Below are 16,933 nucleotides of genomic sequence, written 5' to 3' on the forward strand. Positions count from 1 at the left end.
CTTCAAGTGGCATATAATAATCTCACACATTACGCATCACCATTAAACTGGGATGCGTCTTAATTCCATTCACAGTCCTCCCTAACCACTTGGAATATATTCAAGTGAAAAATACCGAAAACATTCACGAGCGTTGTACTAAAGGCTATGGGTGAGATATTGCTGCAATTGCATATTCAACAGCCAAACTACTTCGTCATGATTGACACTGCAGATATTTATTTATATATTTATTTATTTAGTACACTGCTAGCCTAAACGTCGTGTTGCAGGATTGGGCAAAGAAAAACATAATCACATAAGGGATGCACAGTGTACAAGAATTAACAAGCATAAAAAAAAGCTGCGATAGCCCTATCACAAGAAAAGAAAGCAAAAAAAAAGAAACAAAGCAATAAGAGCGCTGTTTTCAGCCAAGGCGAGGTAACGGCTAAGCAAAGGCGTACAGAGATGTGCAATAAACAATATTTTCTGGCAGTAAATTCGAATATTTTATTGCTTGTGTAAAAAGGAGAACTTAAAAGTATCTTGTGTGTTCGATGTTCTGTTGTGTATTTAGAATGGTGTGTCCCAGAATTTCGTGTTGTCCAAAACGATAAGTACTCATTAGGGCCATTAGCCGCACCAACGATGAAAAGACGGAGGACAAGAAAGCAAGAAGCAGTGGCATTCTTGAACTCCAAGCAAGACAACCGATACTTGTACTACTCTGTACACTGCGGAAAATATTCCTCAAGAGTGCATGAGCAGGTTGAACTTGGCCTTAGACGACCTATCCACGCATGTGACGATGGAAGTTACATACATATGTAAGTTTCGCGTGTGCAAAAAAACGGTTGGAAATGGCACTTCGTCCCGTCGTTTTTTTGTTTTCTTTTTCGTGTGCATCGTCTTCTTTTTTTGTGTGTGTCTTTAAACATTTAGGAATCCCTAGTTTTCTTTTTCTGTATTGGGAGGATTTACAATGGAAATGCGGGCCCCACTATGTACCGCTTAGCTAAGTTACACTTTGCAACTTTTATAGTATCTACGTCGGCACCCGATACGGAGAAAATCAGTGAGCCTTATATGGGCCTGGCCCTATTCCTGCAATAGGGTCCGATATTGGCGTTTTCTTCAGCAAGGGGCCGCCGCAGTTCCATCTCTGATGATTGATTTCAGCTGTTGTATCAATATGAGCTATTTACGGGCAAATCATAGTAATGCCAAATCAGGCCATATACATAAAGCCATTTCCGATACAGTATCAAGCGTAATGAGGCTGGGAAGCGGGTGGGCCATCATGGTGCCCGAAGCAGTCTCATGTAGGCTATTCGATGACAGGTGCTACAGAAAGGTGGATTCTTCCGAGAGTCGAAAACATTATACAACCCAGCTGGGAATGTCTACATATAACTGGTGTAGGTCACATGCCTGCAGTAAAGCAGATGTGAACGCGCATGTCCACGTGTTGCTTATAACAGTCTTGTTAAGGACACGAGCACTGATGCAACCTAAATACGGGCTCTATGAAGAAAAAATGCCGCCAGGCGTAATGGGGCTACCCATTCAGCACTGTTAGCTGCTGCACATTCGCCGTAACGGGGCGCAGAATAGCACGGCATACTTGTACACTATCGTGAACGCATTCTCAACTTTTATATCTGTGTTTCACGTTGGCGCAATCTATTACTATAGATGCTTTGTAAAAGTATTGTAAGCATCTTTGCTCGATTACAAAGAGTATATAGTTTTCGCTACCGCACTCACGTACCCCTCAGTTTAAGTTAAACTATTTTCTTATCCACCCCGTTTCCCTACACATGCGAGTACTGGCAAGACACCGCTGTTATTTATCCTCTTATGTAACATTGGTAAACGGCGGCTCACTATTTGAGGGAATCTGCCAAATGCACCCTGCATTAATGTTAGTCTTCTGGCGATATCGGTCACATGGTCCGGTTCTGCGCTCATCGCCTGCCCTAACCAGACATGTTAATTGAGCACTTGAAGTGACTATCTACCCATCATAAACTGCTGTTCCTTCCAACGCTTTTGAGCGTTCTTTAATTTGGTGCTCAATAATTTTGGACTCACCTATCTTGTTTGCCTCTGATCATGCTTTGCGGTTGTTCCTGCAAGTTACTCAGTAAATCAATGTAATCAGGATATCGCACACCACGCAGGTATTCTTTATTAAAGCATATCGCCATTTTTTCTCATGCAGGTATCTAAAGACATTCTGAGCACACAGGTGTAAGAGCACTGGAGAGGTCGTGTTTAATTTCCCTACACCCTTCCTTATGGAGGTTTTATTAACTTTCTCACACAGGACAAGGCTAACATTTGAAACATAGATTACAAATATAATTTTACAAACCTTATTACCAATATATTTTCCCTGGTAGATTGCCTATGCATACGACCACCTTTCAGTATTTTTATGCATGTCTCTTGCTCTGCGCTTCCGTAAATCTGCACGACTCCTGAGGTTTTGAAAGAATCAAATGCTTTCTTGTTGTCTAAAAGCATCTATATAATTTTTAAGGATAATCTGGTATTTCCGTGCCACCTGATTTATGATATGATAATCAAATATTGCGAAACAGCCTTTACTGATCTCGGCCTGCTTTTATTAACTGCTACCTGAGCAAATACTTTTCATCGAACTGGCAGAATAAAATGATCAAACTCTTCTTTTTCATGTCCCTTTGTTTATGGATTTATATGGCGCAAGAGGTTTTGCAAAATGTCGGTACGCTCGAGATCACAAGGAGTGGCGTAAGAAGGGTGGCCAGTTTTTATAGCCAATCTCATAGCCTCCTTTCAACAAACGCAAGGTTACGCTATACTCACCACCTGCTTTGGCTGTTTGCTTTGCATATAAGGCTTCCTTTACTTTTTCTTTCTTTACCGTCGCAATGTCCTATTACTCTGCTGTGTTTATAACTTTATGTCTATGTTGCTTGTGTCATGTTATGTCGCGTGCATCACATGACATGTCACCACTAAGTCACTTAAGACCAAGCAATACCGGCGGTAATTAAGTCAAAAGAAAGCATGCAAAGAGAGAGATAGGTGTCAAAGCACACGATCATTCGTAATTATAGTCTCACGCTGAACAGGCCATTAAGATTTTTGGCTCATTTTTTTAGCCTCTCCAAAGGAGATCTCCAGCTGTTTACTTCCGTCTTCACCGCTTACTGTATATGCGATACACATAACTAAAGAATTATTGCTTTCTACGAACTCCACTGTTATTCCTTCTTCCTACTGCTAGAGCCCATGCCGCAGTCGCCTCTGATTTGTCTCCAACGTGCATCTTGCCCAATTTTGCATTGATGTCAACCACCTGGAAATTAGCCGTAGAGAAAAAGCAATTCAACGTTTAAACCTGAAGGAATCTACTGCTTATACTTAACGGATGCCCCATGATTATTGAAGAAGTTTTGTGCCAGCTGTGCACCAATTGTCATTGAATATCAATGACTACGTGAGCTGCGTAAGCGGTTGAAATGGCCATCGTGTGACCCACATACAGCGCCGTCTCCGCGCTGCCCATCGGTCTCGTTTACTCAGCAGCGGCTCATGACACGAGCGTACGCCGTCCTTCGGACAATTATGGATAAAACTTCCATTTTCTTCGGCCACGTTGAAGCCCGCCACTTGAGTGGTTACAGTCGTGTGTGGAAGAAGTCATCCAGTCATGAGTCTCAGCGAAAGGGCGATTACTGCCACCATATTTGTCTTCGCCTTTGTTGGCAGCCCTGCCAATGGAATGGACTGTCCATCGATCCCAATACCACGTGAGGTTGCTAACGCGAACCTTTTAGCTGTGGCCTACTTTATAGCACATAAAATTGATGCTATCAAGTGGTAATATTCTCTACATACTCTTGTTTCACCATAGCCGTGGTCAGAGACAGACACTGCTTTTGTGAAAACTAGCGTAAGGTTGCTGCTCTGAATATTATAGCTCCAGTCCAATTAAAGAGAATTATCGCTGCGCTAATGCATCGACCTAAAACGTTACTGCGCTGAAGGACGAATGAGACAAGTTGTTAATCAGAAGACGAGAAAGGAATAAGGCTTCTATCGAAAAGTAGTCACTGATCGCCAACTTCTTTTGTCCTCGTTCCACTAACGTAAAGGGCCGTCGTATGAGCGGTTTTTCTTTGTTTATGAGAAGACAAGATTTCGCGGCAGTGAAAGTACGACGCTCATTGCAGACGTCGGTTACTGTTTTTTATTCTGCTTCTTTGTATAATAGCTGTTGCAAAGACATTTCTCACTCGCGGTGTGAAATAATTTATCGTAAAATTTGTGTTTAATAAGAGCTGGCTAATTAGTAGTCAAGAAAAAGCCTTAATTAGTCACGCGCAGCTTAAGCATGGACACCATCTTACACTCCGCACAAGGCACATGCGCGCGTCATGATGACTAATGCGAATACCTGCGAATAATTCAAAATGTGGAGAAAAACATCATGGTTTCTCTTCTTTTTTCTTTGCCTCAAAAGATAAAATAAAGCAAACAAATTCAAACAGTGTCTTCTATACAGTATTAGCTATTTGTGCATGTTTATATGTGCGATAAAGAACTGCTAAGAAGGATAGCACCCATGAGCCGGCAAAGACTTTGCAGCAACGAACCAATCATGGCTGTCACATTTATAGTATTCCAGATCAATTCCGAGATAATCTGCTTTAATTCAAAGAAGTTGTTTGTAACACTGTGATGTGCTTACGAATCAGAGAGGACGATTGCAAAAGCATGCGTAAGTTCACTCGACATAGGCTTGGGAGGCGTCGCACGAGATTTTAGTTCCCTACCCATCAATAGCATTTCTGAAGGATGCAGCTCTTTGCAGTGACCGTGCTATTCTCTACCTTTTCTTGGAAAGATTTCGCGTATGCTCTGTACTGGCTCAAAATCATAGCAATTTGAATATTGCTAAGTTACACACTTAATTTTCCCAATGAAACCATTCGTTCGTGTTTTTTTCACGAGTTTAATAATCTCGCAGAAAAGAAAATGAAGAAGTGTTTCCTTTTTAGGCATACAAAATTTCCTGAAATATACTTATCCAGTATTCAATTAATTGATGTGCTAGTGATGTTACGGAAGGGTCTATTGTGGCTGTGTTTGCAGTGGCGGAGGCAGTGATGGAAGCACACGGCTGCACACTGAAGATGAACAGGCCGGTGAAGCCCGAAGAGTTCGACGTAAGTGCAGTGCTTGCCACTAGGGCAAAATTTTGGATAGTGAGGCATTGTTGAGAGCAATAGAAAAATAACGAAATTAGACAGACGACATTAGAAGATGCTTTGTTTAAGCGAAAGCCTCGCTGCCCCACCTCGGGTCAAGGTCAGCGGCGGCTAACATTTAACCTTCGATGACCCAGAGGACGCATTGTGGCTACACGCAACGCCCATATGGTGTCGCACCAGCTTTTATTGAAAGTTGGGAATCGTATCACAATCCCTCCTACACTAGCTGAGCGCGCAAGCCACTGCACTGTGCCTGGATTATGAATAACAGATCCTATTTTTTCTTCTCTAGCAGAGTATTTATTTATTTATTTGAAAATACCTTAATGACCCATTAGGCATTGTGTAAGGGGGACATAAAATCTATATAGTGTAATATATACATAAAATGTAAGGAAACAGGCAAAAAATACAAACGTAATTGATATATGAACAAACAAAATAGTACGACGTGGAAATTATTATATCATTAAGAAAAAGAAATACGCGACACAGATTAAAGCACAATGGTACACACAGAGATTAGGCCCAATAAACAGCAAGCGGCACACAGTGCCCCGAATGGCGCTTAAAAAAATGGTAAGGAAAAAAAAAATCCTGGAAAGAGTACATAGGCAAACACAAGTAAATAAAACCAATCAAGACAATTAACAGTTGCAACAAATTTAATAAAAATGTATATATAAGACAAATAAGGCAAAATGAAGGCTCAGTGATATAATGTGATGAGTTGGCGATGAAACGCTTCTAGATTAGTAAGAGAAGCGATAATGTCTGGCAGGTTATTCCATAATCTGATGGCTCGTGGAAGTGCTGATGAGTTGAAGGTTAATGTGGTACCGTATATTCTTGTAAAACTGAGGTGATTGTGCAATCTTTTGGACGTGCGGGATGGAACATCGAGGTGAAGCGGACAGGATCGATTGGGGTATACATACTTGTGAAATAGTGTTAGGAGGGCGATGTCGCGGCGTGTACCTAAGGTAGTACGAAGTATGGTAGTACGAATGGCAATGACTATGCAGTTAATGTAAATTAAGATGATAGTAGCGGTAATAAAGACGTTGCCGTTCGTGATGATGATATTGATGGTGACAGCGATAACAATTTCGGTGCATTTAATTCACAATGAGAAACATAAGAAAACATAAGAAAACTTTCACTTCGTCTGGGCTTAGCACGGTTTTAGCCAGGTTAAACGACGCAATTTTTTTTCTTGATTCGCATAACTTGCTTCACGCAAATGTGTGTGTTTCCAGCACTTGCGTTTTAGAACACAGTTTACACTGCGCATTTGCTTCACACCCCTTTGTCCGCTGCGTCCCACCAAGAGAACTTGCTCAAAAACGAAGAGTGCAAGGAGAGCGTGGTGCATGGCGTAACCACTTGCGTTTCGGTAAATGCTGTTTTATGCACGTGCGTCGGCACCGGGAAATGACCATTTCTTGAGTAGATGTTCTGGATTGTCTATCGAGCGTGTGCGTTTTAGAGGGGTATCCTTCTACCAAAACATTTCAGCCACCAGTGATATGAAACACGAGGTAAGATCCAAATTTCGTACGTTGGGAGAGATAGTCAGCCATATCGAGTACTAATCCACAAATAGAGACGTTAGTTCGCTAGCACTTGTAAGAAATGTGTCACTCCACATCAATTTTGGAATAAGTTTTGCAGTCGTATGATGTCGTTCGAATTTGTCGCTTCGGTATTTCAAAGTTCAAATCACGATTGGTACGAGATCATTTCGCATCATGCATTTGCAAATCACTTTTGAAGCTAGCAATTTCATCTGTATACAAACCAAGGGCTTTACATTCAAAGTCACAGAGGTTGCACAAGCTTCTGTTAAAAGCCTAGCTGTCTCTAGTACTTCCTTCTTGAACCTTTCCCAAACGGAAATCAAGGATATACTTCCAGAAAACGCGTGGTGTAGCCGTACAAACCCTCCTGATGAGTCAGTTGAATTCAGTTTGCTTAAAAATGTGAGTATGTCTGGTTCTTCGCGGCGTTTGTTGGGGACACAGTACCACTTTCAAATCGCGTGAACAACAGCGGGTGAGAAGACAGCGATGAAGTCGTCTGCATCCGCCATCTCTCAAAATAAACGGTGCCAAACGAGTGCATGTTTGCCTTGACTCTCATTGTATTTCTTATTACTGGCTTTCGGCGTACGCAGACTGTTCAGAACTTCCTGATGCAGTGCGCCGAGCGTCAGCAGCCTGGGACATCAAACCCGCTGATGTTCCTCATGATCGCCTGCTCGGAAGCCAAGTACCTGGATGGAGTGAGTGCATGCGAACGGTTACAGGGGTGCGAATGAGAAGCGCAAGCGTTGGTTAATATAGCAAGCGCTTCTTCTTTAACCTTGTACATTGGGAAACACGACTGGCAAAAAAAACTAGTAAGTAAAAAAAAGTAGTAAGTAAACTAGTAATTAAGTAGTAACTAGTAAGGTAAGCTGTCGACAGAGTTCCAAGAACTTTACGAATGGCAGAGGTTTATTCACGACATAGCGAGTTGGAGTCAGCACTGATTTCCTATTTAACTTCCACCCCTTTCTGCCCCCAAGGCTTCTTCCGAAGGAGTTCGTCGCCTTACGTTGGGTAGCGACGTGCCTTCCCAAAGCTCTCAAGAGCGAAGCTACTGGAGACACGCAGCAGGTTGATGAGAATTCACTTATGTGCATTGTATTACCGGCATCCAGCTGAAGATGTGGCCTAGCATATTTATAACATCGGGCTCTCATTCATGAAGTTTCGGGATTTATTCTCCCAAGGCACAGGCGGCCCAGCACTATTCAAAGTGGTTGCAATACTTACCAAGCCTTGGTTCTTGTATCTTCTGGTTTTGAAAAGCTTGGGAAAAGTTTCTTTAAGCAAAATCTTGTCGTTTTATTATTCGTCATCAAATGAGCGGGGCAACGACATGCGAATTGTGAGTGAATATCAGAAAGCGTTTTAATGCACAGATTCAGCAGGACATATAACTATCGTTACTTAATGTAATTAACTGGATTCGACAAAGGCAAGCATTGCACGAGAAGGTTATTTTGGAGGATAAGGCGGGCGTAGTTGGAACAGGCTAATTATTATGATGGCATTGATTCCTGATCAATGCTTTCCAGCAGCTTAAGCAATAAAATACTAAGCACTGAAAACTCAAAATCAGTGATATTTTTAATGTTTTCAATTCCTTTCTTCCGAGTTTTTCACCGCAAAACATTCTGACCCGGGGCTCGGGGTAACAGTCACTATCCTGAAAACACTGAAACAAAACCAAATTCATATTTTGTTTCAGTATATTGTCTTGCATGTGCTTAAATTTTGTGCAACCAACTTTGTGGTGATAAAGGACGTTAAACTTGCTAGCCCGATCGCTTATAAATCCACAACGGGCTCTTTGAATCATTTGAGAATGCAGGATCGTATGCAGTAGCTTTCATGTTGGGATAACATGTTTAACTCTCTACGTATACCAAGAATAATGACTAAAGCATAATTTAAATTCTTAATTTAGCAGAAATTATTTTATAACAATTAGCTCACGTTGCCAATGTCAATTCAATTTAGTTTGTTAGATAAACTGTGCTTAACTTTAACGACCTCGCAATAAAGCTCACGAGATTTAGGAGTTATCAGGTGACTCTGCGGTTTTGTGTCACGATGGTAGCCTGCCTCCTACAAAGGCAATTTCATAGAGTCTGAAACAACCACAAAGCATGGCGTAAATTTGCATAGCAGAAGAACCACTTGTGCGAATTTTCTATTTCCAGATTCTTGACCTCTTGAACATCATGTTAAGACTTCCACCCATAATGTGTAAAACGCTTTCAGTGAAAATTCGCACGTTCATCCAGGTTAAAATATTATGGCATATAACTCTTCGCTTGCGAGGTTTATTGCAGAAAGGAATGCCACAGCAATGGAGAGAAGGAGAAGCAAATGTATCAAAGTAAACTTCTCCTCTATAAGTGCATCTAGCATAAAACATCATACGCTGATACGAATGCGATGCGCAGCTTACTGCTTTCACAGAAGTCCTCAACATCGCAATTAATATTTCAACAATTTGTTTACAGGAATGGGGTGAAAGCTGTCAAAGATAGGTATTTTTATGCTGTCAGTGTCAGTGAAATAGTTCGCAACTAAGTGCGCAGAAATCCTTTCGTAAGAGATTAAAACAAGTACGTGTATGCAGCAGTGATATGGGCACATGGATCTCGCCAAATAGAACACCGGAGGTTTCTCTCTAATCCTGGAAAATCTTGCGCTTTTTTAATCTTTCGTACTACTAACTGGCAATAATGTAGAAAAGCAACCATTTCCCTTGATCCCTTCATCACTAGAACTAAAGGTTTTCCCGCGTAGCAGTACTCTTTTCATGCTTAAGCACTTTTTCTTGTTTCTTGAAACGTCTTATTCGATTCTTTTCGTATGCTAAATCACTGGTTTCTAATCACAGGTTGCAAATTGCATGTTTGACCAAGAACAAGCCATTTTCGTAAGTGTCTTTCACTCATACTTCACAAATGCAGAATATCATCATCACCAGCCGGACTATACCCACTGCAGGACCTAATCCTTTCTCATATTCCCGCTATTAACCCGGTCCTGAGCTATAGCTGTGCAGCAGGCACCATTCCAATTTTTCAGGTGATCTCCAAAATGTAATACTACACTGGCTCTGGTCTGGTACAGATAAGAAGATAAGCGATAGATATGTCATACTCGAAAGCGGCAAGCAATGATTAAGGCAAAATAAATGCTACATTGATGTTCTATATTAACTGACAGTCATAACAGGCCACTCCCAATAATACAAGAAAAAAGTGAGGGACACCGATTGCTTTGTAAGCACGGGCAATGAGCCCTGTGGCTGTCCTCGATGATAGTTTTATAAGCTTAAATCAGTTTATTTTGTTATTGAAAATGGGCTTCTTTAGGGTGCTAGGAGGCGCAAAGATGAAGTAAGTATTAAAAGAAAAAAAGAACTAAGATCGAAAAACGTGAGCTCATAAGCGTGCTCTTATAGGGTGCTTTAATGTTACGTCGCTACCCTCACATTACCCATATTTTATTAAACCCCAACAGTTTACGCAGCCACCGCTAGAGCAGCGTGATTAAAAATTATAAAAAGCCCACCACAGAGGAGGGATAGATAGATAGGGATGAGGATGGAAGGCAGGGATGTTAATGCAGAGGAGGGTAAGCAATTAAAATATATAAGCAGTAATTTCACAGTGGGATCACCTTGACACCGGTTTAGACGAATAAAAAAACTCATGAGCCATGTCAGTGTTCCGCCCTCTGCCTCAAAGCTTTTTCTTCCACATCGCACAAATCGCTCACCAAGTGTACGCGAAAACATCTCGATACGTTTGTGCCTATAGTGCACCTCCGAGGTAATAATAAATTGTAAAGGTGACTGAGCGCCAGCTCGCCGGTACGAGATGCGAGAACTTAGCTGGACGAGTCCGGACCTACAAGCGGCTCCCTTGATCTGGGAACAAGTGTGCGAGGCCATGCCGTCAGTTTGTCCCTCATCCCGTTGCAGTGCATCTCGTTGCAGTGTCCCTTAGGATAAAATAGACCGGCAGCCACTGCCAGTGTTTGCTCTTTTTCGAGCTTCCCGTCGAGTCATCCCCGCGCCTCCTCTTCAGCCGCACCCCCGTTTCTACCATGGCGAACACTTTGTCGTACTTCAATTGAGAACTTCGGGCCATATCATCTCTAAAGACGGTGTGCTTCTCGACCCAGCTTAGCTTCGTGCCGCCACCGCGTTCCCAAAACCACCCACGATGAAGGGACTTCGAAGTTTCATCGGCCTCTGCTCTTACTTCCGACGCTTCATCCGCAATTTTGCTTCCATCATCACACCCTTGGCAACCCTCCTTTTTTGAAGCAACGACCTGTTCGGCTAGTGTTCTGCACCTAAACCATTCAGCACACTATGCATGCCGAAGTTGTGGCATGCATACGTTTTCAATTCCTCGTGAGAACAGTGTATAGGAGCCTGAGAGATAAAGATGTGGCAGGAATACAGAGAACTGTACAAGAAGGACCTGGATGTGCAAACCCAACATAACACGGTTGTGATTACTGGTCTCGAGCCGGGCATCCTGAAGAGTGAAGTTGAATGGGCCTTAGCCAGCCTTGCTAAGAACAAAGCTAGCGGAACTGATGGCATTCCAGCTGAGTTGCTTCAAAACCTCAACCACGACGCTGCTAACATTCTGTATACATTATGTCAGCAAATCTGACAACCTTGTAATGGCCACAGGATTGGAGGAGGTCTGTTTACATCCTCATTCCAAAGAAAGGCAGTGCCAAAGATTGTTCCAACTACCGCACGATTGCGCTTATTTGGCATGCTACTAAGGTGATGTTGAAAATCCTCCAAGGTAGGCTGCAGCAGTATGTGGATTGGGAGCTTCCGTACGTGCAAGCCGGGTTTCGCAAGGGCAGAGGAACTAGAGACCAAATTGCCAACCTCCGCTGGATCATGGAAAAAGCAAGGGAGTTTCAGAAACCCATCTACTTCTGCTTTATTGATTACGCGAAAGCGTTTGACTGCGTAGATTACAGTAGATTGTGGCAAGCACTCCAAGAGATGGGAGTTCCAATTCACCTCATCTGTCTCCTCAGGAACCTGTATGAAGGGCAGGCGGCCACCGTCAGAACTGGGCATGGTCTTACTGATTGGTTTCCGATTGAGAAAGGAGTGAGACAAGGCTGCATACTGTCGACCTGCCTATTTAACCTATATGCTGAGTGCATCATGAGGAAGGCCGGTCTGGACGAGTCTTCAGCTGGAGTGAAGATTGCTGGAAACCGCATCAACAACCTTATATATGCGGATGATACCACTTTAATGGCAGAAAGTGGAGTGGTACTCAAGAGACGTCTGATGCGCGTACAATAAGAAAGTGTGAAGTTTGGGTTTAAACTGAACATTAAGAAGACAAAGATCATGGCGTCTTGCCCTATCAAGTCCTGGAGCCTCAATGGGCAAGAAGTGGAAGCTGTGACAGATTTTCTCTTCTTGGGCTCCAAGATTAACCCCGGAAGGAGACTGCAGCCATGAAATTAGGAGGTGCCTACTTCTGGGAAAGAGAGCTATGGCTAGCCTTGGCCGCCTAATAAAGAGCAGAGACATTAGTCTGCCGACCAAGATCCGTATAACTCGTGCTATGGTCTTTCGAGTTGTGATGTATGGATTCGAGAGTTAGACTGTGAAGAAGGCTGACCGCCGAAGAATTGACGCGTTTGAATCGTGGTGCTGGCGGAGACTCTTGAGAGTTCCTTGGACTGCCAGAAGATCAAATCAGTCGGTGTTGTCGACCTTAAACACTGACTGCTAATTGGAGGGTCAAATTCTAAAGTTAAAGCGCAGCTACTTTGGTCATCTGATGAGAAGAGAGGAGTCGCTGGAGAAAGATTTAATATTGGGAAAGGTTGAGGGTCACCGGAGAAGGGGTAGGCAGCGAACGCGATGGTTAGATGGCATCCTCGAGGCGCTGCAGATGAAGTTATGTGATGCTTGGAAGATAGTGAGAGAACGGAAAGCGTCGCGTGATATGGTCCATAAGGTCACGAAGAGGCGGATACGACTGAAGGACTGAACTGATGAACATAGTAATTTGACCCAGTGCCCATCGCGTATATATATATATATATATATATATATATATATATATATATATATATATATATATATATATATATATATATATATATATATATATATATATATATATATATATATATATATATATATATATATATATATATATATATATTAAAGTAGAAAGACTGGTTACCTTTGAGTAAGAAAAGTTTAGTCTTGCCCAAAGCGATATTCTTAGATTTTATGTTGCTTCACTGTAAAGTTCAGATGAAAAGTCATTGTTGTGGTTTGTTAGGTACTGAATGTTCTTGCTACCGAACAGTTACAATTTGTACATTGCTACATTACACATTACAACTTTAAATGAAAGTTAGTAAGCGGTGTCAAAAGCGTTTAACTGCAGAGAAAGAACGCGGCGGAAAGGAAAGCTTTATAGCTGTCAGTAATCATAGCTACTCACGGGATTATAAATATATAGATTCATGCAGGATGCCTTTTGTGTGTGAATGACTTTGCTGGATTCAAACAACCTCTATTACAATTTACGTTAACAAAAATCCACGTATCTGCAACAATCCTTCTTTGCTGCATAATGCATGTTTTGAAAATAATTGTGACCACTTGAAGGGCCTTGATTATAATATCTATATGTCTGAGCAGCACTATTTAATTTCACTATTCTAATATATATATATTGGCATGTCCAACGTACGCAGAAAAAGCTCAACCTTACGCCAGCGGAAAGGGAAGTCGGCGACCTTGTCTTTGTAAGTATTTCATTCGTAATTCTTAAACCTCCTCGTGCTTTCAAAATACTCTTTTAAAAAGGTATCACACACTTCCATATGTGATACATCGGGGGCTGGAGCCGCAGATAATGGTTTAACGGTTTAGTATAGTTTAGGGGATTTAACGTCCCAAAGCGACTTAGGCTATAAAAATAAACGCTGTAGTTGAGGGTTCCAGTAATTCTGGTCACCTGAGATTCTGTTACGTGCACTGACGTCGCATGGAACTCGGGCGGCTTGGTTTTCGCCTCCACCAGAAAGCAGCCGCCGAGGCCGAAATTCGATGCCACATCCTTATGTATACCAGTCGACTTCCCTAACAGCTTTAGCAAGCAAGAGCAGGGTGAATTTTAAATCCTTTTGTTTCCAGCGCATCTTATCAAGCAGAGAACGAACGAATAAATAAACATATAATAGCAGAACCGGAGCTGCGGTGGGAATAAGTGGCTTCTTCTGACTTCTTTGCGTTGGTGGGCAGCGCCGTCTCGTCTTCCAGCAAGCAGATGGCTAGTTTGACCTCCCGCTGCTGCAACGCCGCAATAGGTTTCTTAAGGTGGTTGGGTTTGAGTGGGCATGTCCATATGATTGATGTAATAGTAGTTAGGGGTGTCACCACAGCATGGACCTGCGTGTACGTAGAATTTTGATGAAGCATGAAAGGAGGTGGTATAAATTAGGGCATTTAAGAGTATGATCTCGCTGATGAAAGCGGAGGTCTGCAAGAGAAAAGGATAATGATATATGATAGATTGGCGAAAAGCGAACGGTGTCATTGGATTCGGCAGCTTCTCCTATTGCTTCTTGGGCTTTTAAAGCCTCAGTGGCATGAAGGGTACCGACTGCTAGCAGATGGCTTGAGCTGTTCACTAGCCTTGTAGATGTCTGGCTCATGTGCAACCTCTGCACTAAAATGTCACGTATCAGTGATGTAGCCTGAGAAGCTGTCGTCGAACATGGAGGATGTTTGACTTGAATTAAATTTGAATACTTCCACAAGCTCTTCGTGCACAATGACTAGCCTAAATGGACAGTGGCAATAATGGTAGGCAGAATGAAATCTTGCCACGAGGCTGCCAACAGGGAAGGAATTTGGCCACGTATTTAAGGCATTTCGGATAGCAAATTTTTTTTGCCTGGGACTAATTCAAGGAACCACTCGTGCCGGTTGCAATGCTTCTTCTTCTGGTGCTTTTAGCCATGCGTTTCGATGTTCCATCCCTCCGCAACCTGGTTTTCACTTGATGCAGTTTGCAAATGTGCTGACGGAACCCCATTGTCATGGTGAAAATGCGACGCTAGATCTATACTCTGGGCTACTTTCTCGCCTAAGTGGTGCTGTTCGAGCCAACGCCCACTGCTGTTCGCGATGTCTACAAAGTAGTCAATCTCCTTCCAAAATGAGGATGTACGCGCATGCCCGCCTTCTACTAACTGAAGCGGAGGACCTGTTTATCTTGTTCGGAGAATTCACTACCCGGGTTGAATGGTCTCCAGGTCTTAGAACTTTGAGTGCAGTGAGTGGGTTCCAGTTTTCTCGAAAGATTTTTCCTTTTCGTGCAACGTTACAAGACTTAAATGGTCGCGGTCCACCTTCCGGTCGAAAACATATTCTTCCCTGGTGACTGTATGATTTCCCTCCAGGAAAGCAGAGCAGCAAACGTTTTTTGGAAGGAGTAATTAGTAGCGTAGGTGCAGCCGCCGCAATCGACCGAGTCTGTCTTGTTTCAGTCCTGCGGTTATTTCGCAAAGGATTTTCCCTTTCCTGCCTAACCGTCACACTTCTACTCTGCATTCGCCATGCCTCCTCAATCTAAATTGTTCAATTCTTCTCTGAGTTTGGTGGAGTGTGCAGGAACTTTTTAGGAAGAGGGCAGCACAGAAAACGGCCTCTGAGCGGTGACTCCACGTGCGCGGCAACGCAGCGGGTGAAAGAGAAGAGTCAGACCAGCGGATACAGTCTTGGGTATTAACGTATCCATCTCGATCGGCAGCCAGACTTGAGAGCAGAGAAACTGATTCTCGAAGGAGAGCATGAGAAGGCTTCAATTCGTATTTTTGCTGCATTCCAGCTTGAGCATGGCTTTAGTATTTTAGAAGGACTTAGCTCTGATACTTGATCGAAGCTTCATGCTTGTTTGTTTAAAATTCGATACCCTGATCAGTGGCCCTTTACGTTTGCATGCAGTGATTGCAGTGGTGCGGTCTAAGCTAACGTCAGTGCTACCAAAGCGGAAAATGAAATGTTTACCCTTTCTGTATTCTAGCTGCTTGATTTTATTATTCATTTCGAAGCTGTTAATCGGTATCATGCCTCACTCCTACCAGTGCTCAATTAGTTCCATCCGTCCCAGGCGTGTCTTTTTTTAGCACTGGAGCTGCCAATGACCAAAACACAAAAGTGGGAAAACAAGCTGTCAAAGCAACGGGGTTAAGATCAAGTACAAATTCGGTTATAAAAGCAAACGTTTGATGCATCTGAAAGAGAATTTTCCTGCTGCAAAAGAAAATGTATAGATAGTTGAAAAATTGCACGTTTTTTTTTTTTTTTTCTAATTCTGCTATAATGGCATGAGCGGCCTACAAAGTTCGGCTATTTTTTATGTATATTCATAGCTTATCTTCAAACTATGCTGAACTACATCATACTCTTAGATTGTCTTTAATATCCAAGCAACTGCAGCCAGTGCGGAATATTTGGGGATGTCCACATGGCTTCATTTTGATCCCTAATGCACCTACAAGCTTAAAGAAGATATTTATTTCATTTCATTTCTTCTTTCTTACAACAGAAATGCCTCAAGGATTTCCATGCAGACCTAGTTAAGAAGCGGAGGAAGGCCTGAAGTAGTGCTGTGAAGCTTCACAAGAAGAGCGTGTGGGAGGCTACCGTAATAATGAGATAGTTTTGTGTAGCCCGCAAAATACATCATAGGTTGTGGTTACCACTAGGCTCATTGTTTTTTCGTAGCGTGGCATAATTTTGACCCTCACCGTGACTGCTTGCTGCTACTAATTTTAAATTCGACTAGAGAATTCTAATAAAGCCAACGTTTGCGTTGGCTGTCATTAAACAATGGCATCGACCGCACCGTCAAATCACAATCCACACTTGCTCCAGTTTGCTCGTTACCGCCACAAATAGCAAAACGACTGCGGTAGTGACAGAGTGCCACAAAGAGTACGACGCCTTTCCTGTTACTTCGGTCATAAACATTTTAACATTGATGCATTTAGGCATCATTTTTGACACGTTAAAAAAGCATGGGATTC

The 16,933-nt window shown here is 42.5% G+C and overlaps 1 protein-coding gene across 1 annotated transcript; it reads left to right on the forward strand.

The window, feature by feature from the left end:
- The first annotated feature begins 1,255 nt into the window (after positions 1-1,255).
- Positions 1,256-16,623, forward strand: LOC146196013 (uncharacterized). Its single transcript, XM_084596903.1, has 6 exons — positions 1,256-1,304; positions 5,131-5,204; positions 7,426-7,533; positions 9,711-9,749; positions 13,592-13,642; positions 16,453-16,623. The coding sequence occupies exons 1-6, from the start codon at positions 1,256-1,258 to the stop codon at positions 16,504-16,506; spliced, it is 375 nt and encodes a 124-aa protein (XP_084453029.1). The 3' UTR covers positions 16,507-16,623.
- The last annotated feature ends 310 nt before the right edge of the window (positions 16,624-16,933 follow it).

This window comes from Amblyomma maculatum, chromosome 3, assembly GCF_055883805.1.
Source record: "Amblyomma maculatum isolate TAMU_Amacu chromosome 3, ASM5588380v1, whole genome shotgun sequence".
Lineage (NCBI taxonomy): Eukaryota > Metazoa > Arthropoda > Arachnida > Ixodida > Ixodidae > Amblyomma > Amblyomma maculatum.

Bases quoted from the DNA above. Each gene is read 5' to 3' on its own strand.
- LOC146196013 (XM_084596903.1), top strand. From the start codon at position 1,256: ATGAGGCTGGGAAGCGGGTGGGCCATCATGGTGCCCGAAGCAGTCTCA. The intron at 5,205-7,425 runs GTAAGTGCAGTG...CGGCGTACGCAG, and splicing joins TGAAGCCCGAAGAGTTCGAC to ACTGTTCAGAACTTCCTGAT. The intron at 7,534-9,710 runs GTGAGTGCATGC...TTCTAATCACAG, and splicing joins AAGCCAAGTACCTGGATGGA to GTTGCAAATTGCATGTTTGA.